Below are 27,186 nucleotides of genomic sequence, written 5' to 3'. Positions count from 1 at the left end.
TATATTTTTTACATTAATATAATTAAATTTGAAAAACAGTTCTATAACACAAAGAATGAAGCCTCAGTTACACTTTGGACTTTGGGTGATATATATGCATTGATGCGGATTCATCCTTGATAACAAATGAAACATTCTAGGGAGTGAGGGTGATAATGGAAGGGGCCATGCACGTGTGCAGACAGGGGCAATAGAGGGTTCTCTGGAACTTCCTTTTAGTTTTGTTGTGAATCTAAAATTACACTAAAAAATATTATCTTCAAAATGTGCAACGAAAACAATTGTATGGTTGTTGAAGTAATGAGTGATGGATTCCTTATCAATGGTTAAATAGCATTATACCGAAATGAGGTAACTAAAATGCCTGGTGCTTACACACATATGGTCTTATTACTGAGCAAGGTGAAAAATAAATTTTTTTTAGACGAAAATCGATATATGGACAATTCTTGTCAATCTCTGAAGATACTGACAACCTGAAATACAGAGCATTATATCTCATTAATCTTACCATAAGATTACTTATATCTCTTACTATGTACCACAGTATTTTGAGGAATGAACCATCCATTTTGACTCATACTTATATATCTCCATCTCAAGATTTCCCATACCATTTTTCTCTGGAAAACCTTCAACTACTGTGTTTATCCGATTGTTCACACATTGTTGTTTTTGTTTCTAAGAACAATTCTTGTGACACATAACATCAAAAGTTTTCAAGGGACTTACACTTCAGAAGAAAACGTTAAGGCTTTTGGCTGCACAGATGAACTATGATGGCTTCTATTGGAGCCTCTAATCCATGTTGTAGCAGAGAGTAAATTCAATAAAAACTATGAGAAAACAAATTTTACCGGAAGTCAAATACACGCTCTTATACTCATTTGAAGTCTGTAATAACAAATAAAAGTTCATCCTTTCTTCCTTTATAGAAACTTTCAAATTATAATATAATGTTATGCCCTGGACACGAAACTATAAAATTATCTTAGTAGGATTAAGTGAAGAGGACAAACTGACCGTGAAAACAATTTCAGAGTTTAGAAAATGGACCAAAGGTTAGTAAGTTATGAAATATGTACAGTGGAGATTCAAGTCAGAAGCACATTTGTCACCTTCTCGCCTAGGATGCTCCCGTGTCTCCCCACCTGCCCACCCCTGGCTCAGTGATAAGAAGACTGAAGCTGTTACAACTGGGAGAAGCTGCAAAGAGCAAGGGTGCTGGCGCCACAGGGGGAGACCTGATCAGCACTGGGGATGGGGACGGGCATCCATTCACGTTTCAGCTCCAAGTGCTGATTTCGCTCGGAAATGATGAAGAAAACCCATACTTGTGCTGGTCAGAGGTTGTGGTGAATGTGGCAAGCACTGTGACCCCCATAAATATAATGGAAAGACACTGGATGTGAGAATATAACGGAAGAGTTGACATTAGCTCTCCAACACTCTTAGCTTATGGAAAAAATAGACACACATGGAGAGGAGACCAAGAGGAACCCAGGAGAAGTAAGAGCACAAGGACACTTGGGAACTGAGAGTAAAGGTCTGAACAGTCCCCTCCCGCATTCACACACAGGCACTGAGGTCACACTGCAGAACGTGGAAGCTGTACTGACCTGCAGTGTTTGAACACATCCTTTCTTAAAAACAAAACAAAAACAAAAAAACTAGTAATTAACATCAAGGATTCAAAGTCACAAGGTCATAAAAGAAAGCAGTAAGAACATGGAAAAGTTGAAGAAAACTATCAGCAAACAGACTTTAGTGGAGAAGATGCTGACATAAAGTTTTTACAACAAAACAATATACTAAATCTAGGAAAAATGAAACAATGCATATTTACTACACTATACTTTTAAAAATGTCTACATAAAAAGTTAAGAAATGTGAAGAGAAATTGGAAAATGTCTTCCAATGAAGGGAAAGCATAGGTCAATAGAAACTTCTAATGGGGTGATTGTTGCACATATTAGAAAAAGCATTGAAAAGTCCTATTTATAAAGATATGTAAGCTCTACAGAAAACTTAGTTGAAATAAATACATGAACATGTGATGTCAGTAATTTAGCAAGTAGGAAAAATCAATAGAGAAATAAAAGTATATGAAGAAACCACAGAGAATCTGAGTGAACAAATATATATCTGAAATGGAAAATTCACTAAATTTTCTCTGCAGAAAATTTGGGATGCGGTAGAAAAGAACTGATGAATTTGGAGGTGTAAAAAAATTTATTTATACCTTAAGATGAGACAGAATAAAGAGAAGAATTTACAGAATTCAGAGACTTTCAAAACAGTGTCAGGATAGCCAGCATAGGTCTAAGTAGATATGAGAAGAACAACATAGGCAGAAAAAAAAAACAGGACAACAATCTTAAGGCATGACGAAAAAACAGCCTACTAATATCATTTAAAATATTTATAGACACCAGAGACTTAAGGAACTGCTAACAGAATGAGCACGTACAAATCCACGTCTCATGACATCATAATGAAATGACCAAAGAACACTGGCAAATACAGACAAAGAAATACTCTTGAGGGAACAGAGTGGATTGTGAAGTGACTTAGTGTGAAAATCAGGGATGGGTGACATGTCTTCCACCTCCATTAGCCTTACGCCACATTATCTAGGACAGAATCCGTATCCCTTCCCTGCGCACTAGTTCCGACTGGAACGGGACACAAGCAGCAAGATGAAGGGACAGAAAGACACAGACCCTAAATCCCCCATGGAAACATTACCTTAAAAATATCCAGACACAAACCCACATATAATCGGTCTAATCAGGTTTGATAAGGATGCCAGAACAATTCAATAGGGAAACAATGGATCTTTTCTGAGAGGGTGTTTGGAAACTGTCTTCCCACATGCAGAAGAATGAAGTTGGATGTTTACATTTACACCGTATACTAAAATTAACTTGAAATGAACTAAACACATAAATGGAAGATGTAAAACTATAAAGTTCCTCAAAGAGAAAAAAGGGGGGGGGATAATAACCAGCATTGTAATTGGGAATGATTTCTTGGCTAGGCCACCAAAACCACAGAACACAAAGGAAAGGTCCATCGTAGACAACTGGGCAATATCAACCTGAAACATTCCTTAGCATTAAAAGGCATGATCAGCAATGAAAATACAGAGTGGAGAAAAACACTTGCAAATCATATCTAAAACAAGGGAATCATATTAAAATATACAAGGAATCTACAAGTCAGTAACGACTACAGCAAACACCAAAAATCACAACGAAAAAGTGGGCAAAGAAATGAAATACACAAACTTGCAAGGAATATATACAAATAGTGAAAAATCATGTGAAAAGATGCTCAATATCGCTAATGAGCAGAGAAATGCAAATCAAATTCACTATGAGTTATCACCTTATACTCATTATGATGGATGCAACACACACACACACACACACACACACACACACACACACACAGAAATGTGTCCGGGCGCCTGGTGGCTCAGTTGGTTAACATCCGAATCTTGGTTTTGGTTCAGGTCATGATGTCACAGTTTGTGGGTTTAGCCCCGCATCGGGTTTTGTGTTGATGGCGTAGATCTGGTTTCAGATGCTCTCTCTCTCCCTCCTTCGACACCTCCCCTGCTTGCTCTCTCTCTCTCTCAAAATAAGTAAATAAACATTTCTTAAAAATGTGTCAGTGAGGAGGTCGAAAAGGAGGAGACCCACACATGGTTGTTGGGAATGTAAATCAGTCAGCCGTTATGAAGACATGTATGGAGTTTCCTCAAGAATTAAAGATACAATTACCACATCATAATCAGGAATCCCACATGTAGGAAACTATCTAAAAGAATTGAAATAAAGATCTCAAAGATTATATATATATATAATTGGTATATATATATATATACCAATGCTCACTGCAGCAATATTCATAAAAGCCACGTGATAGAAGCAGCACAAATGTCCACTGATGGATGAATGGAAAAGAAAGCATAATATACACATAACACTGTAATATTGTTCAGGTGTAAAAAGGAAGGAAATCCTATCACCTGCTACAATATGGATGAAGCTCCGGGAGATTATGCTAAATGAAATAAGCCAGTCATACATATGAAATAAAAAATAAAACTCTATGATTCCACTTATATGAAGTATCCAAAGTAGTAAAAGTGATAGAGCAAGTAGAATAGTGATTGCTCAGGGTTGAGGGGAAAGAGGAAAAGTGGAATTATTGTTCAGTGAGTTGAGTTCCAGTTTTACAAGGTGAAATTACTAGATATCTTTTGGGCAACAATGTGATAGTTAACACTCCTAACATATGTGCTGATGTTGGTTACGATGCATGATCTAGCGAAATGCAATGTAAGTAGTGAGACTGTATGATTCCCACTATATGACCATCTGGAAAAAAACAAAATTATGGAGACAGTAAATAGAACAGTGGTTGACAGGGTTTAGGGGGGAAAAGCATGGATAGGTGAAGGACAGAGGATTTTGAAGGACGGGAAACTATTCTGTATAACTCCATACGTGTCCTTATATATTTTTGCAAACTTTAAAATGCACAACATCAAGAGTACCTGAAAGTAAACTATGGATCTTGGGTGATAAAGAGGTGTCAGTACAGGTTTATCAGTTGTAGCAAGTGAATCACCCACTGAGGGATTTTGAAAATGAGAGAGTCCACGAACTGCTTGTGCATTGACACACAGACAGTAGGGGAATGCAGAAAACCTCTGTGCTATGTCTGAGTTTTGCTATGAAACTAAAACTTCTCTAACAAAGTAGTCTATTTTTTTAACATGGGTAATGTGGTAAATGTTGTTTTGCTGTGTTTTGTTTTGTTTGCAACAGCTTAAGAATAACATGAAAGGCAAACCAACAAAAATAGGTGATCATAGCAAGAGAAAGAGAAAAACAACTCAGTATATTTAGGAAAATAACAATATGATTAATAGATAAGTTTCACCAGGAAAATACTAAAAATAACAAAACAACAACAACAACAACAAAGGCAACTCCCCACACAAACACATAAAAACCCAAAACAAAAGAAAACAAAGCAAAAAGACCTGTCAAACAAGAATTATAATTCAGCAAAGCTGTCTTTCAGGAAGAAAAGATGCATAAAGACCCCACATGAAACACAAAACTTAACAATTTTTCTTACTACACCTGCCTTTCAGAAATGTTCTTCAAGCTAAAAGTAACTGATAGATGGTAATGCACACCCACAAGAAGGAATAGAGAAACGATAGATGTGTCAGTAAATTTCAAAACCTGTGTATTTTTCTCTCTAAATTATGTTGAGAAAGAAGATTATCAAGGCCATTATTATAACACTGTATAGTCGGATGTATACCATATGCCTTATATATTTTAGCAGTTACTAATATTTGTGTTGCAAAGTCACCACGAATGCTTCATTTCAGGTCTCTAATGTGAAATCATCAATGCAGAGAAGGTACAGTTATGAATAGCTGGTGTTGGGCAACCAGTGCTAGCTGGCCTCATTACAACGTGGGTAGAAGGATGGATCTCCTGTTCTCTCTGAAAGCAGATTGTTCCTATGAAAGCTTTCCAAAGCTGAAATGGTGTAAAGTGAAAAAGCAAATAACATTGATTTACATGGAAAAATGATTGAGCATTTCCTGATACAGAAAGCAACCACGCCCCCAAACCCATAACACATATAACCTCCTTAGGCTTTTCTGACACCTCAAGACATGTCTTGTGAGTGGATACAAAAGATAAATTGAGATGAAGCACAGTCACTCAAAAATACAGTTCAAACCTATGCTTGATACTGATATACAGATTATATAGTTTCTGAGAAATGAATTTGACAGGACGAATCTTGCTGCTTGGGGTGTGAGCTGACACTAAACAGTAAAACTAGCCCTGAACACAATTTTCACTTTTCGCCTTTTGTCCTAAACACAAAAATCCCCTTCAGATTTCTGTTGTTCAGCAAAAACTGGTATTGGTGTAGGGCTTTCAGAGAAGCAAAGTGAGGTAATCCAAATTTTTGGAAAGTTGAGGCATACCTATAATAGGTGGTGGAAAGGAGCTTGTTAGTGCTAATTTAATATATTTTATCGGAAATTAGTCAGGATTCATGGGGCGTAGATGACAATCAGTTAACTGTATACGTGTAAAGAGTGCCATGAGCAAGATGGAGACTAGGAGGTCATAATGCTCATCTGCCCACAAAATCAGTCAGAACAGTAACTAAACACCTTCAAACTAAAAATGGCTCAGGGAAAGCTCTAGACAACAAAGAAACACCAACAATCTGGTGCCGATCAAAAATCCAGGATGGTCCCATGGAAAGAAAAGGAAGCATTTGGCCTGCATCACCCAACCCTGCAGCTGAGAGCCACTTGGCACCTGGAGGAATCCCCTCATGGAGAGTCACCTCATGGAAAGAAGGGGAGCAGGAGAACCCACTAAGCTTCAACTATGGGGATGTCTGCAGCTTTTGCAACAGAAGGGGCCCGTCAATTCTAATCCCAGTTGTTGGAACAGCCCAGATTGTGCCCTCTACACCTCCTCCCAGAGGCTGGAGGTGTTGCTATGATGAGACCTGCCTTCAAGGGCTCCAATTCTGCTCTTAGGGATTGGTGGCCATAGCACATCATGTATACAAGACTAGAACTGCGTCTGATTTTTGCCCTCTCTTAGTCCCAGGTTAGGGCATTGTGTCACATTACTGGGGCTGTTTCCTGAGACCTGACCCCAGATCCTAAGATGTGCCTTAACTGCCACTATGGGTGCAGATATTTGCTGCCTTGAGCCCCACTCACCATGTTCCATTTAATGACCCTGTGTATTCATTGCAAAGGATGCTCTTGCTATTTGGAACTCCAAAACCTCCCAGGCTTAGACTCTGAACTGCCATGGCTAACACCTGAAGACTTTTCTCCACCTATGGTAGCTCAAGGCACTGACCCTTCATTGGTAGGCCAAGTCACCACTGCCTAGAGTCTCTTCTCTCCGGTCCAACTGTAGGGTTCTGAATCCTCATTGCTGCTGCTATACTGCTACATCCCCAGACACACTTTCAGCGTCCACTGAAAGCCTTAGCTGTCATTGGAGACCAAGAATCTAGAGGTCTGTGTCCAGATCCCTGGGTCCTGACACATGGCTCACAAGCCACCACTGGATCATGCTACTGCCACTTGGGAAAGAGTGGAAACTTGGACTCCCCGTCCCCAGCATATGCTACTACCACACACTGCTCATGGCCCCAGTCACCAATGAACCTTGTCATCCAGGGCCTCTGTACTTGCTACAATCCTCTGCTAGCCAGAGTCGCAATGGTGAGCCCCTGAGACACAGGTACAGTGCGTGGAATATCTACACATGTCTCCAACTGAGACCCCAGCGCCACAGCTACAACAAATGAACCTATGCACCAAAAGCCAGTTGCTTTGGTAGTTCCATCTGTGCCGATCTTGGGCAACAGATCCAATACTGTTATGAAGGCTCTGCCGTCAGCTTGCCATACCAGACCCCAAAAAGTATCATCTCACAAGATCTTCTTCCTGTAGAAAGCAGGAGACAATGGGATGACATTCTGAAAGTGGTCAAAGGGAAAAAAAAAATATCAACCAAGAATGCCTTACTCAGCAAAGCTGTCATTCAGAAATGAAGAAGAGATAAAGACTTTCCCGGCATCCTAGAGGATGGTGTATCAAAGTTTCAACTTTTGCCACAGATGGCAGTCAGGGGAAAGCAGCAGCATGACTCCAGTGGTGGTTTTTAAAGCCATGTGTCAGAAGAAATTAGATGTGCCCTACAGAAATGCTAAAAGGAATTATTCAATTGAAACAAAAAGACAAAAATTGGTAACATTAAAATATATAACAAATAGAATATCACTGTTATAGGCAAAAGGAAAAAGACCCTTGACTTTGGTGCAGGTAATGATTTCAGGGATAAGTCAGAAAAATCACAGCAAAAGAAACTAAAAAAGAAAAGAGGGACTGCATTAAACTAGAGAACTTCTGCCCAGCAAAGGAAAGAATCAAATAGTTGAGAGACATGGAGAGAAGAGAAGAAAATATCTGTAAACCAATATCAGATAAATGACTAATATCCAATATATATAAAGAACTCATACAACAGAATAAAACAAAGAGAGAAATCCAATGTAAAAAATGGGTTAATTGCCTCAGTATACATTTTTTGAAGACATACAAATGGCCAATAAGTACATGAAAGTTGTTCAATATCAAGAATCATGGAAATGCAATCCTTTGGGATTGCAATTCCTCCAGTTCTTTGGAGGAAATGTAAATTGGTTCTGCCCCAGTGGAAAATAGTACGTCACTCTTACATATGTGTTTACAGGAAGTGATCAATGGGGCACCTGTGTGGCTCACTCGTTTGAGTGTTCAACTTCAGCTCAGGTCATGATCTCCTTGTTCATATGGATGAGCCCCACATCAGGCTCTGTGCTGAAAGCTCAGAGCCTATAGCTTCCTTTAGATTCTGTGTCTTCCTCTCTCTCTGCCCCTCCAGACCTCAAAAATATTAAACATTAAAATTATTTTCAAAATAAACAAAGTAACTGATCAGCATCTCAAAGGTATAGCTGCACACCCATGCTCATTGCAACATTATTTGCAATAGCCAAGAAATGGAAGGAGCCTGAGTATCTGGCAACCGGCATAAAGTCAAAGAGTGTGATATATATACACGTACAAACACACAGACACACACATACACTCACGGTGAAATATTATCTAACCTGGTGAAAGAAGGATATCTTGCCATTTGTAACAAATGGATGGACCTTGAAGGCATTATGGTAAGGGACGAAAATCACACAGAAACAGACAAATATTGCATTGTCTTTCGCATGAAATCTGATAGACTGAACTGGTAAAAACAAAGATTAGAATGCGTTTATCAGGGACTGTGGGTTGGGGGTTTGTGAAGATGTTTAAGAATACAAATTTACGGGACTCCTGGGTGGTTTAGTCAGTTAAGCATCTGACTTCGGTTCAGGTCATGATCTTATGGCTTCTGAGTTTGAGCCCCACGTCAGGTTCTGTGCTGACAGCTTAGAGCCTAGAGCCTGCTTCAGATTCTGTGTCTCCCTGTCTCTCTGAACTTCCACCGCTCATGTCTGTCTCTCTCCCTCTTTCTCAAAAAAGAAATAAACATTGAATTTTTTTTAAAAAGAATGCAAATTTATATATAATAGATAATTTTTGGAGGTGTAATGTACAACATATGATTACAGACATTGCTGTTATAAACTTCAAAGTTGCTAAGACTAATTCTTAGCTTCTCTCAACACATACAAAAAATGATAAATATGTGACATGAAAAGGTGTTATCTAACATGGCCATAGTAATCATATGCCAATACATCAATTTATCAAATGAACAGATTGTCAGCATTACATGTATGCAATGTGAGATGCCAATATCATCTCCACAAAAACAAACAAAAGATAGATTTGTAATACCTACAACTATTGCTAAGGAAATAACTTAAGAATATACTAAAGACAACAGTAGAGGAAATAAAATGGAACACTAGTGTAGCATATGTTCAATACAAAAGCTATGATGTTAAGTGGAAGAGGAAAGCAAGACATAAGTATAGAATAAATAGCAAATGGGATACCTAAATCCAAATATCCCAGGAATTATACTCATGTGAATTAAATAAGTATTCCAATTATAAGATAGAAAGTGTCATCCTGAATAAAAGACTAATACCCACCTATACGCTGTCTGTAACAGACACACTGTAGATTCAAAGACACAGATAGGTGAAAATAAAGGGATAACAAAAAGTAGACCCTGCTAACAGTAAGCAAAGATGTGAGCAGAAATGGCTGTTCTAATATCAAAGCAGCTGTTAAAACAAGAAATATTAATAGAAAGTACAAGAAACATTTCCAAATGTTAAGCCTGTCAATATAAGAGGAAGATCAAACAATTATAAACATACATTATTTACCTAAGAACAGAACCCTTAAACACAGGACATAGAAACTGACAGAATTAGAAGGGTAAATAAACAATTCAATGAGTATAGCTGAAGACTGAACTCTCTTCCTTCAGTAAGTAAGATCAGTTTGTCACAAAAGCAGGAGAACTATGGAAGACTGTCAAAATAGTGGAAACAGCTTCACATAACTGGCATATATAGAAAGTGTTCTAGGTCATCCATAGGGATCAAAAAGTTTAAGGATGGAAGCATGGAAATATTCAAAGTATTTCCTCTAAAGACAAGGAAACAAATGAGAAGAAACAATGGAAAGAAATCTGGGAAATTTCCTAACATGTGGGAAGTGAGAGACTTCTGAAACATTTACAGTTCAAAGATGAAATCTTGGAAAGTTATCTTGTACTGGATGAGAGAAATTACCTTGTACTGGATGATAATAAACTGAGAATACATCAAAGCTTTTAGGATGAAGCTAAAGTAGTGTTTACAGACAATGGGTACCTTTGTCAATCACACACAAAGGAAGAATGTTATCAATGCACGATCTCAATTGCTTCCCTCTCAAGCAGCAATGAGAGGAGCCAGTTAAGGTTACAGAAGGAAGAAATGACACACATACATTTAGCTAAAAGCTGATTGTGACGGATGTATAGTAGAATAACTCAAAGCAGCCCCAAATGACCAACACCCAAATATCCAAGAGCATCCGCAATAGAATGGGCGAATGCAACATAGGACAATCGGACAACAGAACAGCAAAGAGATGTGGACCACTGACAACTTCATGCAGCTACATATGGATGAATCACACAAGTTTGGCTTCGCCTGAAAATGCTAAAAACAAAATATGCATACTCTCTGATTCCATTTCTATAAAGTGTTTTTAAAGGCAGACAAGAAATTGATAGGGGCATTTCGCAGTGTTGGTAATATTCATTTTCTCATTCCATGCAGTGGTGACACTGAAAACTCGGCCATCTGTTAGCACGTGTACCATGTGACCCATCTGTATGTGCCTTGTACCACAGTAAAAGTATGAGAGGATGATATATGAAGAAATGCGAAAATATTTAAAACAAGATGGAACATTGGGAAAAAATCCTACCAAATACAATCCTACGAAATCCTACCAAATACAATCCCACCTATACAAAGAACTAGAAAAAAAAATATCAGAAGTGTCTTAAAATTTCTAATATAAGGCGCGACTGGGTGGCTCAGTCGGTTAAGCGTCCGACTTCGGCTCAGGTCGCGATCTCGCGGTGCATGAGTTCGAGCCCCACGTCGGGCTCTGTGCTGACAGCTCAGAGCCTGGAGCCTGTTTAGGATTCTGTGTCTCCCTCTCTCTCTGACCCTCCCCCGTTCATGCTCTGTCTCTCTCTGTCTCAATAATAAATAAACGTTAAAAAAATTAAAAAAGATAAAATTTCTAATACAAATTTGTCTGTAATTCAGAAATCTTTTCACACTCAGTTAGAAAGTATTTAGATGTTTATGAATAAAGAAAAATGTAATGCCAGTTTAAAAAGCAAAAAGAAATCATTGTAGGGTCAGAAAAGGAGGCTAATGAAATATGTGTCATATACATTTTGATGGGAATACTAAAAAAAGAAGGAAATTACATATCAGGACAATGATGAGTAGATTCATTGAAGTAGTGCCATTTGTATTACATTTGAAAGGCCATAAAGAATCTTCATTTATCACATTAGCAAAGAAGATCAATTGATGTGATTTCCATGATACAGAAGGTAAATGATAAAACTAATATTTCTTTTTATTTTTAAAAAACCTTTATAAAGGGGTGACTGGGAGGTTCATTGGTTGATTGTCCAACTCTTGATTTGGGCTCAGGTCATGATGTCAGGGTTTGTGAGTTTGAGCTCCACATTGGGTTCTGCACTGACAGAGCAGAACCTGCTGGGAAGTTATTCTGTCTCCATCTCTCTCTCTCTCTCTCTCTCTCTCTCTCTGACCTTCTCCCATGCACTTTCTCTCTCACACAAAATAAATAAATAAAAAATAAACATTAAATAAAACCTTTAGAAAGATAGAAATGAATAGGAAACATCCATGCAACGATCCTGAATAGGTAGCATAACTCTGAAAATGAACTTGAATAAATTCACCATTTAAAAAAGGACAATTTTGTGGGCACCTGGGTAGATCAGTCATTTATTCCTCTGACTCTTGATTACTGTTCATGGAACCTGAGATGGAGCCCCAGGTCAGGCTCTGTGCTGACACCATGGACCCTGGTTGGGATTCTCTGCCTCTCTCTCTCTGCCCCTCCCTCTGCTGGCATTCTCACTCTCTCAAAATGAATTAATAAACACTTAAACAACAAAGATGATCTTTCAAGTACAAAACAGACATAAAAATACATAAGGACATTAATTAAACAGATGAGAAAGACAACATTTGTACCCACACAATACAAAATGCACAATTCCACCAAAATGCAAAGTCATTCAGTGGAGAAAGTAGAGTCTTTTCAACAAATGTTCTGGAAACAATGGACTATCAAATATGATTAATGATTATATACTTTATACTACATTAAAGTGCTCAAAATTGATCACACATAAAAACGTTCAAATGTTTTATAAAAAATGCATGACCTACAGTTGGTGAGAGATTTTTTAGACAGAATGTCAAAAGCATAATCCACAAAAGAAGAATTGATGAAATGTAGTTCATTAAGATAATATCTACTCTTTGAAGAGGTAAGAAAGTCATAAACTTGTGAAGAAACATTTACAAAGCCAACATCTAATAAAAGACTTGCCGCCAGGGTACATAAAGAATGCTCAAAATGCAATGAAAAAAGGTAAAATTATTAGCAAAAATTTTCATTAGATACTTCACCAAATACCATGTATAGATGGCAAGTGAGTACAGGAAACGATGCTGAACACTACTAACTTTAGGAGCATTCAAAATAAAACCACCACAGACAAGATTCCTGTTTGGAAAGAAAGAGTGCATAGACTTTTCCCTATTCCTCCCACCAGTGCAGCAACTGTCCCTGGGCATTATACATAAGATGACACAAGATTCAGAAAGGTAATGAGAAAGCTGACAGATCCAAGCCCTGGAGACCCAAGGAATGACATGGAGGTGAGTTCACTGGAATTGCCCTTTACCTCACATAGACTGGTGTCAGAGAGCCTACAGACACCAACAGGTACACACTCAAGTCTCCACAATGTTTTTTCTCTCCAGTCAAAATAACACAAAAAGGCTGCTAGGAAGACAGAAAATTTGTAGACACTAACTGCTTGATTCTAAAAACAAAACAAAACAAACACAAACACAAAAACAAAACATTGTTTTTTGATAAAAAAAAATAATAAAACCCATTGAGTATCCACCAAAAAAATCAACAGGCATGCAGGGGAAATCAAGACATTCTTCGATGAAGAAAATTGAGAAAATGTATCACCACCAGACCCACTCTGAAAGAACTCTTAAAGAGAAGAAATGGCAAAAGAAGGCATCTTGAATCATCAGGAAGAAAGAGAGAACAAAAGAAAGAATAAAACTCTCATAGGTATAATGGACTTTCCTTCACTGTGTTCTCTAAATTGTTTGATATTTGAAGCAAAACTATCAGTTGGAGAAAAATTATAAATTCCATGTGATTCTCGAAGTAAGTAGAGAAATATGAGGACACAGTATAATTGGGACACGGTAAGGGGCCATAAAGGCAAGTAAGTCTCTACATTTTACTCCAACTGCTGTGGGTGGTGACAGACTGTATAGACAGTGACCTGTGAATATGTAATTATATGAAGATATATAATATCCATATTTTGTATATAAAGGAGATTAGAGCATACGTGTACATATAGAACTTCATGTATATAAAGTTATTTATGAAGATGAGACCTACTTTGCTATAAATGATGTTCCGTCACAGAGGTAATGATGTAGAAAACTATAACCTTCACTTTTATCTCACAGCATCAGAAATATAGCATCACAAAAAATAAATTCTAACTGGATCATAAACATAATTAAAAGTTTAAAGATAAAGAAATAAAGAAAAAGGTGAGTCCAGGAAAATAATATAGGAAATAATACTCATGAACTATCAGTAACTTCTGAAATAGGTCCATAGTAATGATTGTAACACACCAAGTGCTAAGTAGGACTATGGTAACATTAAAATTCTGATCATCCCAGAGGGAGAGAAAGGGAAATAAAGAAGGAGGTGGGGAAAAAAAGAAAGATTGACCAGACAAAGAAACTATGTGGCTTAAGGTATTATGCTGAGTGAAATAGTCAGAGAAGGACAGATATCATATGTTTCCACTCATACTTGGATGTTGAGAAACTTAAGAGAAGACCAAGGTGGAAGGGAAGGGGGAAAAAAACAGTTACAAACAGAGAGGGAGGGAGGCAACCCACAAGAGACTCTTAAATCCAGAGAACAAACTAGGGGTGGGTAGCGGGGTGGGGGGGAGAGGAAAATGGGTGATGGGCATGGAGGAAGGCACTTGCTGGGATGAGCACTGGGGGGTTGTATGTAAGCAATCAATCGCGGGAATCTACCCCCCCAAACCAAGGGCACACTGTACACACTGTATGTTAGCAAACTTGACAATAAATTATATTAAAAAATAAATAAATACAATTCTGATCATTAAAAGACTCCATAATGAGTGTGAAAATGCATGTCACAAATATTTTCATCTTAAAAGCTCGAGAAAGAGCTCGTATCTAAAATATGACAAAGGCTTCTAAGAGGTGAAAAAAGGCACCATCCTGGAGAAATGGGCAAAAGACACAGCCCAGTACTTCTCTTTCTCACAAAAGAGAATAGCCTTAAGATTTACAACCCAGAAAAATGGTACTGTGTATAACCATTAGAACTTATTAATTAATTTTACTGAGACTACTGAGCTTTGGATCGAAAGACTAGTTGGTACAATGGATATTTACACAATACAATAAAACATGGAGGGAAAATTTAATATATTGAAATTTCCACATGTCGATGACTGTGCAATTTCAGACTAACACTTACATGGAAGTGTATTACAATTATTCATAAATACAATTATGTGATATTTATACGTTATTGTTTTATTATGAAAACCATAACACTTATATTACATAAATATGCTCTGTAAGATGTAGTTATATATAATAAAGGATTATAAATATGATATGTGGAGGAAGATATAGAAAAGACTTTTCATAACACAATTATTCTAATACCCACAAATGTAAAAGGAACTAGATTTCTGAGAATGGTTTTTAAACTGTCATATTCATATAAGAGAGTAGTGATATTTCACAATCTATAGACAAATGTGTTGATATAGATGGATTACAAATACCATCTGACAGAGAAAGGAGACACACGTAAAAATGCACACTGAATGATTCCATTGATATAAAGCCCCCAAATAAGCAGAAATATTTCATAAAATGAAAATAGGCAGGCCTGATAAAGGCTCTAAACTTCTGTCCCATGATGTGATTGTTATTTGCGTGATTCTATATGTTTTGTAATCAATGTGCACAAATGCCTAGTTTCCTTGATGTGTTGTAAAATTAAATGTGAAGTTTATTTCAGGAAAAAGAGCATTTCTAGAGAGACAGGTTTCTATGAAAAGTAAGAACTGGAAGTTATCAAATGTACATTCAAGGTATAAGAATATAAATAATGTGTCATAGAGTCAACATGTGCAGTATTAAAGACTTTAAAATAAATAAACTACAAAAACATATGTAACTACGGATGAACCCTACAGGCATAATATTCACTCACAAGCTTTTAATAGAATCTGGAAACATCTAAAATCTTACCTTGTCCTCTTCATCATCATAGTAGAGCAGGTTAGAGTTGTTAGAGGCACAGGATGTCAAACTCTCATTCCATGATTTTCTGTCAGTGCTAATGTAATAGCAATTGTTGGAATACGTAAACCACTCTTTCAGACAATGACAACAGAGACATGCTGGAAAGAGATTACGAGGTATTATCCAAAAAACTTTGAATATTACAAAATGAAAATTTACATACTGTATATGGATACACATATGTGTACATAACATATTCATAGACCCTCACAAGCTGGTAAAATTAAAGGAAAGCACACACACACACACACACACACACACACTCAGAGAACAGTCAGACTTTCATCCCCTAATTTATGTGCCCATATAAAGCAACCACTGAAATGTCCACCTCTACATGTCCTGAGAATCACTGAACACAACCATCTTTATGGAATGATTTATCTTTTATCATGTTATAGGAGGAGAAAATGTGAGGCAATTGTTAACAACAGGTACGGTGATTTTAAATGAGCATTTCTTCATATTGTTGCCTAAGAAGTAATAGTCTCCTAGAATCATTATTTCTGAAAGTTCATTCAGTGATTTTCTAATTCACTTTTTCCAAAAGAATCTGTTATCATCTTGCCTACTTGGAGATAGAGCTAAAATAGACAGTAGACCAATAACAGAATTTTCAAGGGATGTTGTACCTTTCTGGATCTTTGTTTCCAGGGATGTTTTGTTCTGCTCTGGTCCTTCAGTAGCTTGAACATTAAAGTAATCTTCAAGGAACATAACATTAAATTAAGTGATCACAATAAGTTGAGTTTCTGAGTTTGAAATTTGGTATATTATTTAGAATTAGAAAACTCTACAATAAAGTTGATTTTACCAGTGAACATTAATAAAGTAATGAACATGAGGGGGAAAATAATTCAAAAGCTCAATGAACCCAACTTCACCATCTCTTACAGTATTTGGTTTAACCAATCTCAAGAATTCATTTGTATCTATCAATAAGGTCTCTCATATAACTTGCCTTTGAGTTATACAAATTCTGAAAAGTGTTTAATACTCCCTTAAACATTATGTGTTGTTTCTATTTTAGATAAATTCAGAATAACTACTCCACACTTAGAGCATGCATGCATTAAAATGAGATAATAAAATTCCATATGTTATATAATATTTCAAGGAACTGATGACATTAAAGTGACAAATTCCCTAGTAGTCATTCAAACACTGACTTACAGGGAATAACGTTTATTTTTACCACAGTGGACATCAAGACAAGGCAGATGATTCCCAGAATCTCAGCAATGTACCTCCCTGGACAAAAGAGAAATGAAAACACTGACAAAAGATGCACGGAAATGATCATTTAGGAAATTTACAAACAAGAGAAGCAACAACCTGCAGGGAATCAAATGTAAACCCTTGGACCCCAAACCCATATCTACAATTGTAATCTTCTCTTAGAATATACCATTGCATTGGCAGTCAACATACTACTCCATGACAGGTTGGCAAACACTACAGATTGTAACACCGGAACAAAGTGAGTCCCCAGACTTCAAGGACACTACCATATTCCAACTTCCAGTTCTGATCCTCACAAATGAAAACTACATGAGATCATTTCCTACTCTTTCCCTACACCTGTGCACCCCAACTTCACATCCCGAAACAGATATACCTGTCTGCATTAAATGTTTTACCTTTGCAGTGGTAGTTCTTATCAGTCCCTTGAAGCTCCTGAGAAGCAACTTGAAGATTGAATTCCGCATGGGCCATTTCCTGCTCAGTTATTGAAATGGATCTATTAGTGCTCTTAGGTTTCACTCACCGTCTTTGTGACACCTTAACCTGACTGAGTTCTGCCCAGGTTAGTCTTGGGTTGTTCGTCTCTGCAGCTGAGTAGTGTCAGGCACAGTGCTGAATGGACCTGCCCTGAAGGTCTTGATCAAGAGTGTATGTCATGTGCTGACGACATTGCTAGTACAGTGACACTGAGTGGGGTGCAGGGTGAGGGATACTGCTCATTTGAAGTGCAACAATGCAAAATCTAGCTCCACTTCCCTTAGAGCTTAAATAAGTATTTCGTGACAGAATAACTGGCTTTTACAGTGACACAATATATGACACTATAGTAATGGTTGGGAAAGAGTAAACAATACATAAGTGAAGAAGAAAAAAATTCAAGAATAATACTGACCTCATTACTGTAAAGTCAGATTCCAGGGACACCTTGAAACACTATTAGAATAGCCAGATTAAAATTAAAGTCTGTATTAGAGAAATACTGTTGCACCATTTTTTGTGACGATTGAAAATCCATTATTGCTTAAAAATAGAGTGCTGTAAGACTAAGAAATATTAGTTTTAGCACATAGAGGAATTTCTGTAATAAGTGACTTTTCTTTGGGGACTTATATTTCTTTACTAAAGAGTAATATAATGCTATCAAGTGATATTTTATGTTGAAAATTGTGAAGTTCTGAGATTTGTTGAATTTTAAAAGGACTATTTTATATGTTGCAAAACATTATGTGACACACTAAACTTATCCAAAGCATGAACAATGGTGAAAACAAACAAACAACAACAACAACAAAACCCATAGTTTTAAAAAGCACTTATTTAACATCGAAAATGGCAATTGATTTCATGGCAAAAATATGAAAGTATAAAATGATAAATAAAAGTGTAAATCAGTTATGGAAGAACACACTTGGTGCAAATTTCTGGAAAGATCTATGATTTCAAAGGCAGTGAGAGTAGCTTTAGTTCTAGAGGAATGGTAACGAATCACATAAATGAAATTTCATACTTCAGTCAATGAGGTCTGCAGTCCATGAACTCTGTAATTACTCCTGGCTCTCAAACTTACAAGCATCACCTTCTAAAAGTTACTTCATGGGTGGGAGGAGTTAAGGTGTTGGAATGGCATGGAGACGCTAATTTTGTCTCCTCCCTGTAAGGCAGCTAGAAGGGCACCAGACCATTTGGAACACCTAGGAAATTGATCTGAGGAGTGTAGCAACAACCTGCAAAACCTGAGGCATAGATGTTGGCGGTTATGCAGGGCGAGAGGTGAACTGAGGGGAGAAAAGATGAAGAGAGTAGGGAGCCATTTTCATGCAGAGAAGACAGAGAGAAAGAAAGGGGGAGAATGTGGTGCATTGGGACCCTGCAAGAAAAGCACTCCTTCCTGAAAGCAGCTGGAAAAAAGAGACAGAAAGAGTGAAAATACTCGTAGGGGACTGAAGAAGTAATCTGTCCTCCAAAACCACTGACAGGGGAAAGGAGAGGTATCAGTACTGCCACGTTTCTATAAACAGTAGAGCGGAGTCTGTTGATTCAGAGCTCAGAGGTTGGTGGTGCTCTGGTGAGGAAGTGGGGCGAATCCCCAGGAGCAGGCAGTGCTGTCTGAACAGTCTATGTGCTGTAGAGAGAGAAGCTGTTCCCTGCTTGGAGTGCAATTGGTAGTGGCCATGTAGCTTCACAGGGGGCAAGGTTCCCAGAGAAGAGCTACATTTGCTAGTACTGGGACAAAGATGCCAGAGTGCAACAATAATCTGGAGCTAGCTGTGTGTTATGATTTCCCATTATCTTTGAACTTCTGACACTGTGCAATCACATGAACATTTTCTGAGGCAAGACGGCACCTGGCCATTGCTCATCAACACCCTCCCCCAGAGAGTCAGTGCAGATTGAAGCAAGGGGTCTCTGAAACGTGGGGTTCTGAAACACAACACTGTCTGAGATAAAACTCTGGAGAGAGGTTTCACCTGGAAGGTGGACAGTTTAGACATGGACAGGGTAGAGGTGTAGAGTGGACACAGGTCTGCAGCCAAGGAGGGGTGCTTGCTAGTGGGGCAGTGAGAGCGCAAGTCCCTGTGCCAAAGACTAGGACACTGGGTGAAGCCATTTCCACCTCTCCCACACATGCACATGGGTGCCACACTGATCCACCACGGTACCTACGCACTGCCACCTAGTGGGGAATGGAGCCATTACACCAAGCCCTGCCCAACTGTGCCCTCCAAGCACACCCCCAGAAGACCAGCACAAGTCACTCCACCTGCTTAGTGCATGAAATAGAGGAGGCTTCATCGTTTCAGTTCTAGGGGAAACTGGATGTCCCTTCATTGGGGTTTCATTGTGTTTGCTGGTTCACTTATTTGCTCATTTATGTTGCTTTTGTTATACCTTAAATTATTCCCCCCCCTTAATTTTCTTTATTTTCTTGGATACAGAAAAAAATGGTTTTATTTTTAACTTGTTTTTTTTTTATTTTTTAAGTTCCTATTTCAGATCATTTTTGTATTTTATTTTATTCTACTTTATTATATATATATATATATATTTAATTTCTAAAATTTTTTCTTAGTTTTTCTCCTTTCCTTTCCTTTTCCTCTCTATTCTACCGAGATTTTTTTCAATATGCAGATCAAAACACTCCTAGGATCTAGCTTCCTTTATTTGATTTTTTGTTTTCTTTTCAAATTTTAATTTTTTATTTTCTTAATTTTTTTCTTCCTTCAAAACGACAAAACAAAGGACTTAACCCCAAAAGAGAGAACAGTAAGATATCACAGCCACAGACTTAGTCAACACACACAAAAGTAAGATGGCTGAACTAGAATTAATAACCACGATAATGTGAATACCAGCTGGGGTTGAAAAAGCATAGAAGGCACCTGACAATCCCTTTCTGCAGAGATAGAAATAAAATCTCGTCAGGCTGATAGTAAAAATGCTACAACCAAGATTCAAAATGAATGCATGCCATGACGGCAAGGCTGCATATGGCAGTGAAGCGAATCAGTGACATAGAAGATAAAATTATGGAGAATAATGAAGCAGAAAAAAGAGAGAACAAAGGCAAAGAGCAGGATACGAGACTTGGAGAGCTCAGTGACTTAGTAGAAAGGAAAAACATCCAAAACAGAGGTGTTTCAAAAGATGAAGAGAGAGCGAAAGGGGCAGAAAGTTTAGATGAGCAAAATACCAAAACATTTTCCTAATCTGGGAAGGACACAGATGTCAAAATCTAGGAAGCACGGAGACCTTCCATTAGATTCCACAAAAACTGACCATCACCAAGGCATATATTAGTAAAATTCACAAAATATACTGACAAGGAAAGAATTGTGAAAGCAGCAAGGGAAAAAAGTCCTTACCCTATAAGAGAAGACACATCAAGTTTGCAGCTGACGTAGCCACATAAACTTTGCAGACCTAGAGGGATATATTCAACGTGCTATTTCAGAAAAATATGCAGTCAAAAATTCTTTATCCAGCAAGAATGTCATTCAGGATAGAAGGAGTGATAAAGAGTTTCCCAGAGACACAAAAAATAAAAGAGTTCATGACGACTAAGCCAGCCCTGCACAAAATTTTATGCAGGACTCTTTTAGTGGAGAAAAGACAAAACAAAACAAAAAAGACCAAAAACAACAAAGACTAGAAAGGACCAGAGAACACCACCAGCAACATCAACTCTAGAAGGAACACAATGGGACTAAATTCATATCTTTCAGTACTCACTCTAAGTGGAAAAGGACTAAATGCTCCAATGACAAGACATAGGGTATCAGAATGGATAAGAAAACAAGGTATATGCTTCTTACAAGAGACTCATTTTAGACCTAAAGTCATCTACAGATTAAAATAAGGGGATGGGGAACCATCTATCATGCTAGTGGCCATCAAAAGAAGCCTGGAGTAGCTGACTTATATCAGACAAACTAGATTTAAAAATAAAGACTGTAACAAGAGTAAAAGGGCATTAAACCATTATTAAGGGGTCTATCCACCAAGAAGATCTAACAATTGTAAATGCATATTCCTACAATGTGCGAGCATCCTAATATATATATCAATTAATTACAAACATAAATTTCATTGGCGATAATACCATAAGAGTAGAAGACTTCAACACCCACATCTTACAGTAATAAACAAATCATGTAAGCAGAAAATCAACAAGGAAACACTGGCTTTGAATGACACGCTGGACCAGATGGACTTAACAGATACATTCAGAACACATCATCCTAAAGCAGAATACACATTCTTCTTGAGTACACATGGAACATTCTCCAGAATAGATCACATACTGGGTTACAAGTCAGCCCTCAACAAGTACAAAAACATTGAGACCATACTGTGCATATTTTCAGACCACAACTCTATGAAACTTGAAATTAATCACAACAAAACTTTTGAAAGGACCATATTTACTTGGAGATTAAAGAACATCCTACTAAAATATGGATGGGCTATCCACGAAATTAAAGAGGAAACTAAAAAGTACATGGAAGACAATGAAAATGAAAACAAGATATTCCAAAACCTCTGCGATGCAGCAATGGTTATAAGAAGGAAGTACATAAGAATCCAGGCCTTCCTGAAGGAGGAAGAAAGGTCTTAAATACACAACCTAAAGTTACACCTAAAAAAGCTGGATAAAGAACAGCAAATAAGTCCAAAAGCAGTGGGAAAGGGGAAATAAAAAAGATTAGAGCAGAAATCCATGATATTTACATTTAAAAAAAGAACAGATCAAGGAAAGCAGGAAATTGTTCTTTGAAGGATTAACAAAATTGATAACCCCGTAGCCAGACTGGTCAAAAAGAAACACGGAAAGAACCCAAATATAATCACAACTGGAAGAGGAGATATTACCACCAACACCACAGAAATATAAACAATAATAAAAGAATATTATGAGCAATTATATGCAAATAAATTGGAGAATCTAGACGAAATGGACAAACACCTAGAAATATTTAAACTACTAAAACTGAAACAGGAAGAAATGAAAATTTTGAACAGACACATAAGCAGGAAAGAAATTGATTCAGTAATCAAAAATCTCCCACAAACAAGGTTCCAGGACTGGCTGCTTGTCCGGGGGAATTCTGCAAAACATTAAAGAAGAGTTAACCCTTATTCTTTTGAATCTGTTCCAAAAAGTAGAAATGGAAGGGAAACTTCCAAACTCATTCTACAAGGCCAACATTACTTTGATTCCAAAACCAAAGACCCCTCTAAAATGAAGAAATACCAACCAATTTCCTTTGTGAACATGGATGCAAAAACTCTCAACGAAATACTAGCAAATTGGATCCAGCAATACATTAAAAGAATTATTCACCCTGATCAACTGGGATTGATTCCTGGATGCAGGTCTAGTTCAATACTGCAAGTCAGTCAATATTTTACATCACATTAATAAAAGAAAGGATAAGAACTGCAAGATCCTCCCATAGATGCAGAAAAAAAAAACTTTCACAAAATGTAGCTCCCATTCTTGATATAAGCCCTCAAAAATATAGGGATAGAAGGAACATAACTGAAAATCATAAAGGCCATATTGGAAAGACCCACAGGTAATATTGTTGTCAGTGTGGGAAAAACTGAGACCTTTTCCCCTAAGGTCAGGGAGATGACAACAATGTCCACGGTCACCACTGTCATTCACTATAGTGTTGGAAGTCCTAGCTTCAGCAATCAGACAGCAAAAAGAAGTAAAATCATCCAAATGGGCAAAGAGGAAGTTAGACTTTCACTCTTCTCAGCTGAAATGATACTTTCTGTGAGAAATCCAAAAATTCCCACCAAAAAACTGCTAGAACTGAGACATGAATTCAGCAAAGTGGCAGCGTGTCAAATCAATGGATCTCTATATTGCATATTCATTCTGCTTTGTTACCCTGAGTTGTTGGACTAAAGATACCAATGTCTCTGTGATAGGATTGCTGATTAGTTGTGCCTCAGGTGCATCCCATCAGCATGTATAATCTCCCACTCACTAGAGAGACAGGACAGTGGTGACACATGCCTTCTTATGGGTATAGGTAATAATTTTTGCACTGTTTTTTGTATGTATTTATAAATGTGAAATATACTTGGTGACAAAATGGTAGGTGTTCTACATCAGAATGCATTTAGCAGCATCTCTCACTTTTCTCCATTCTTTATGGTAACAGATGCATATGTGTAGATGGGATATTCCAACATTGGAAGAGATAGGGCATTTCAGTCCCTTCTTCACCCTGCACACTGTAGGATCCCCAAATCTAGGATTCAAACAGGCTATCTTGTCACAGATTGACAATCTCCTTTGTATTTTTCAATTCCAAAAGACACAGCCTATACAGATGCCCAAATAACACACTTTGTGAGGAGACTGGGGTTCTTGAGCAATAAGGGAAAGGACAGTAATTGCAACTTGATTTCAAAAAAACACGAAACACAGACACCGAAAAAATTACTCTAGTGTCCACACATGATGCGTATTGAATTTCTCTCCTTTTTTAAAAGCAAATTTCTTTAATGTATATGATCAAAATGGTTGCCAGATAGCATTTCTGATGCCTGGCTATTTCACTGGGTGAAAGGAAGAAGGCAGTTATAGGGCTTTGGTTTTTATGGAAAATGGCCTTTATTGGACACTGGGAAAAGCAAAACATGAAGAGATCACAGACAGCAAGAACTTCATGTGCTTGGGCTTTATTTTAAGGATCTGTGGGCATTATATCATTTATTATTATTTATTCCTCAGAACAGCCCTATGAAGTTGCTACATTTAAGACCATCATGACACAAAAGCATCAATTTCTTAAGCCAAAACCACTGAAATCTAGTGACTACTTGTGTCGAGAGGTACTGTTCAAATACTCTTCAAGTAAATATGAATAAGATACTATTTCCATCATATATTCCAGCAGAGAAAACAGCCAGAGCAGTTATGTAACTGAGTCCCAGGGCTAGGAGTGGGCACTTAGAAATTTCATGAAGTGACCACTTTCAATGCCAATGTCCTTACACTTTTTAATTTTCTGCTTATAACTTATTTCCTCAAAGACCATGTTGAAAACATCTATACTATCATGTCTGTCACTGTATAAAACTGATTTACAAGGATATTTGGCACAGAAGGCAAGAAAAAAAAAACCAAATGGGAAGTTAAGAGAGTACTAAATTTTTAATCTATTTCCAAACAATATCCTTTACAAACATATCTATCTCATAAAGTATTACTTAAAAAAATATTCCTACGGCTCTAATGGTAGATTAGGTTATTTTCAGTGAATCTACGTTTTTTCCCTGTGACCACTGTGAAAAGAGTGTAGTCTACAGACAGCAAATGATAAGTTTGCCCCCGTGACTTGTTTCACAATATAACGTGTGTGAGAATGTGATAGGTTATGAGTTCAGAGACCAGGCACTAAGAAACACATTTCTGCTAGTTGCTATCTCTACTATGCAAGCTCATATACCAGGATCTGAGCTGCATCTGTATGTAGTCTGGAGTCAAGTCCATAAAGGCCCAGACTTGATCAACCCTAACAGAGCCAAACCACAAACAGGTGAATGAAAATTAGATGCTTAATTTTCAATGTCATTGCAATCTTGGGTTGTATGAAACACAACTTTAGGGATTAGTTACAGCTACCATAAACAATTATATTCAATTCCTTTTGAATATTCACATAATTTTTCTAGAAGAGTGTAGGGAATATGTAGAGAAAATACAAAGAATATGTCTATCTTCACAGATATAAGTGCATATGAAATATGAATTTATTTTGCAAGTAATAACCGAGTTTCATTTCTTTCCCTCTTATAATTGAATTAGGATAGGAATATCTGTGAATCATTTTCTAATTACATTTGTCTTGAATTCTGGCAATAACCAGCCTTTGACCTACACAAATATCTGTAGATTTTAATTTTTGGTTTTCTTATGTAACACTTTATGTTTTGCATCAAAGTTGTTTTTTATTTTTTTATTTTTTAATTTTTTAATGTGAAATTTATTGTCAAATTGGAAGCAAGTGAAATAAGTCACACAGGGAAAGACAACAAAGTGTTTTTTAGCATGGCTGTAACGACTGACAGAAGTGGGTACATAAAAAATTGAAAAAAACTAAATGTCATTCAAAATACATGAACCCAGTTGAGGAAAACAACATATAAGAAAAGGTATCAAAGGACACTGGATATTATCCAATTAGAAACCAATCTCTACCTTGAAATAAATCTAATCTTTGATAGTGCTGCACTAAGACAGATTCAGAGAGGACACTTTGGTTCCATCATCAGAGGAAGTTGGCCGATCTGAATGGCTCTTATACAGAAACCCTGTGGTTGTTCCATGATAACCCCAGGGGCCATTCATTTAGTACTCTCAGCTCAAAATCCACCCTCACTGCCCTGTTGTCAATAATGGTGCAAGATCCTATCCATTTTCTCTCTGGTCATCTCACATGTTGACTTTTGTCAGTAAAAGACAATGGAGAGCCAGTGGAGCAGAAAGGGCTCTTCTTCCTGGCTTCATGGTGTTGTCTCTCCTTTGGCCGCCATGGCCTGGTTGCCATTTGCAGTCCTACAAGAAGTCCTGTGTACTGGTCCTCCAGCAACTTTCTGTAGCCAGTCCGTCAGTTTCTTGTCTTCTGGTTTTTCCTCCTGATGTTCTGACAGGGAGTTCTTCCTGTTTGCCAGTCACAGCCTGAGATCCAGCCTCACCAAGTTCAGCCCGAGGCGTGTGGAGCTGCCCTGCCCCAGGACAATCCAGTGAGCATGTCTGCCACGAAGCTGTGTGTAGCCACATCGTCCTCGATGACATCTAAATCCCATCTTCAGAGGGGCGCCTGGGTGGCGCAGTCGGTTAAGCGTCCGACTTCAGCCAGGTCACGATCTCGCGGTCCGTGAGTTCGAGCCCCGCGTCAGGCTCTGGGCTGATGGCTCGGAGCCTGGAGCCTGTTTCCGACTCTGTGTCTCCCTCTCTCTCTGCCCCTCCCCCGTTCATGCTCTGTCTCTCTCTGTCCCAGAAATAAAAAAAAAAAAAAAAAAAAAAAAAAAAAAAAAAATCCCATCTTCAGAGAGCGGACCTGGCTTCCCAGTGATCCCTCCTTTAATTCTAAGATATTCTTTGTAATTTTATTGAACTTAGTAGCCTTTCCTCTTAGTAAGCTTTCCTTTACAAGTAGATCATAATTGTTTACCTCAACTTCCTTCCTTGTTTCTGTCTCCTGACTCAATTCTGACCGATAGCCTTGTCACCCTGGAGTGTTCAATCCTCATTTGGGGCCCTTAAAGGGCTAGAACAAATCAGCTAATTTGGAAATAGAAATGGAATTATTCACTGTGTAGAGAATTTTACATTAATGTTATGATTTGTAATTAACATATTTTATTCTAATAAATAGCAAAGCATAAGAAATAAATAATATAAACCGAGTATATTTTTTACACTAATATAATTACATTTGAGAACAGTTCCATAACACCAAGAATGAAGCCTCAAGTACTCTTTGGTCTTTGGGTGATATATATGCATTGATGCGGATTCATCCTTGGTAAGAAATGAAACATTCTAGTGAGTGATGTTGATAATGGAAGAGGCCATGCGCA

At 37.6% G+C, this 27,186-nt stretch overlaps 1 protein-coding gene across 1 annotated transcript; it reads right to left on the bottom strand.

The window, feature by feature from the left end:
- Positions 1-89: 89 nt before the first annotated feature.
- On the bottom strand, positions 90-26,383 carry LOC131483886 (NKG2-A/NKG2-B type II integral membrane protein-like). The gene is given in 7 exon segments (XM_058682252.1): positions 90-476; positions 733-836; positions 15,781-15,932; positions 16,467-16,520; positions 17,008-17,085; positions 17,475-17,669; positions 26,179-26,383. Coding segments are annotated over 7 exon segments (909 nt in total). The 3' UTR covers positions 90-355.
- Positions 26,384-27,186: the final 803 nt, after the last annotated feature.

The sequence above is a fragment of the Neofelis nebulosa genome, chromosome 8, assembly GCF_028018385.1.
Source record: "Neofelis nebulosa isolate mNeoNeb1 chromosome 8, mNeoNeb1.pri, whole genome shotgun sequence".
NCBI lineage: Eukaryota > Metazoa > Chordata > Mammalia > Carnivora > Felidae > Neofelis > Neofelis nebulosa.
Note: the sequence above shows the minus strand (reverse complement) of the source record. Positions and strands in the feature narration are given on the sequence as shown.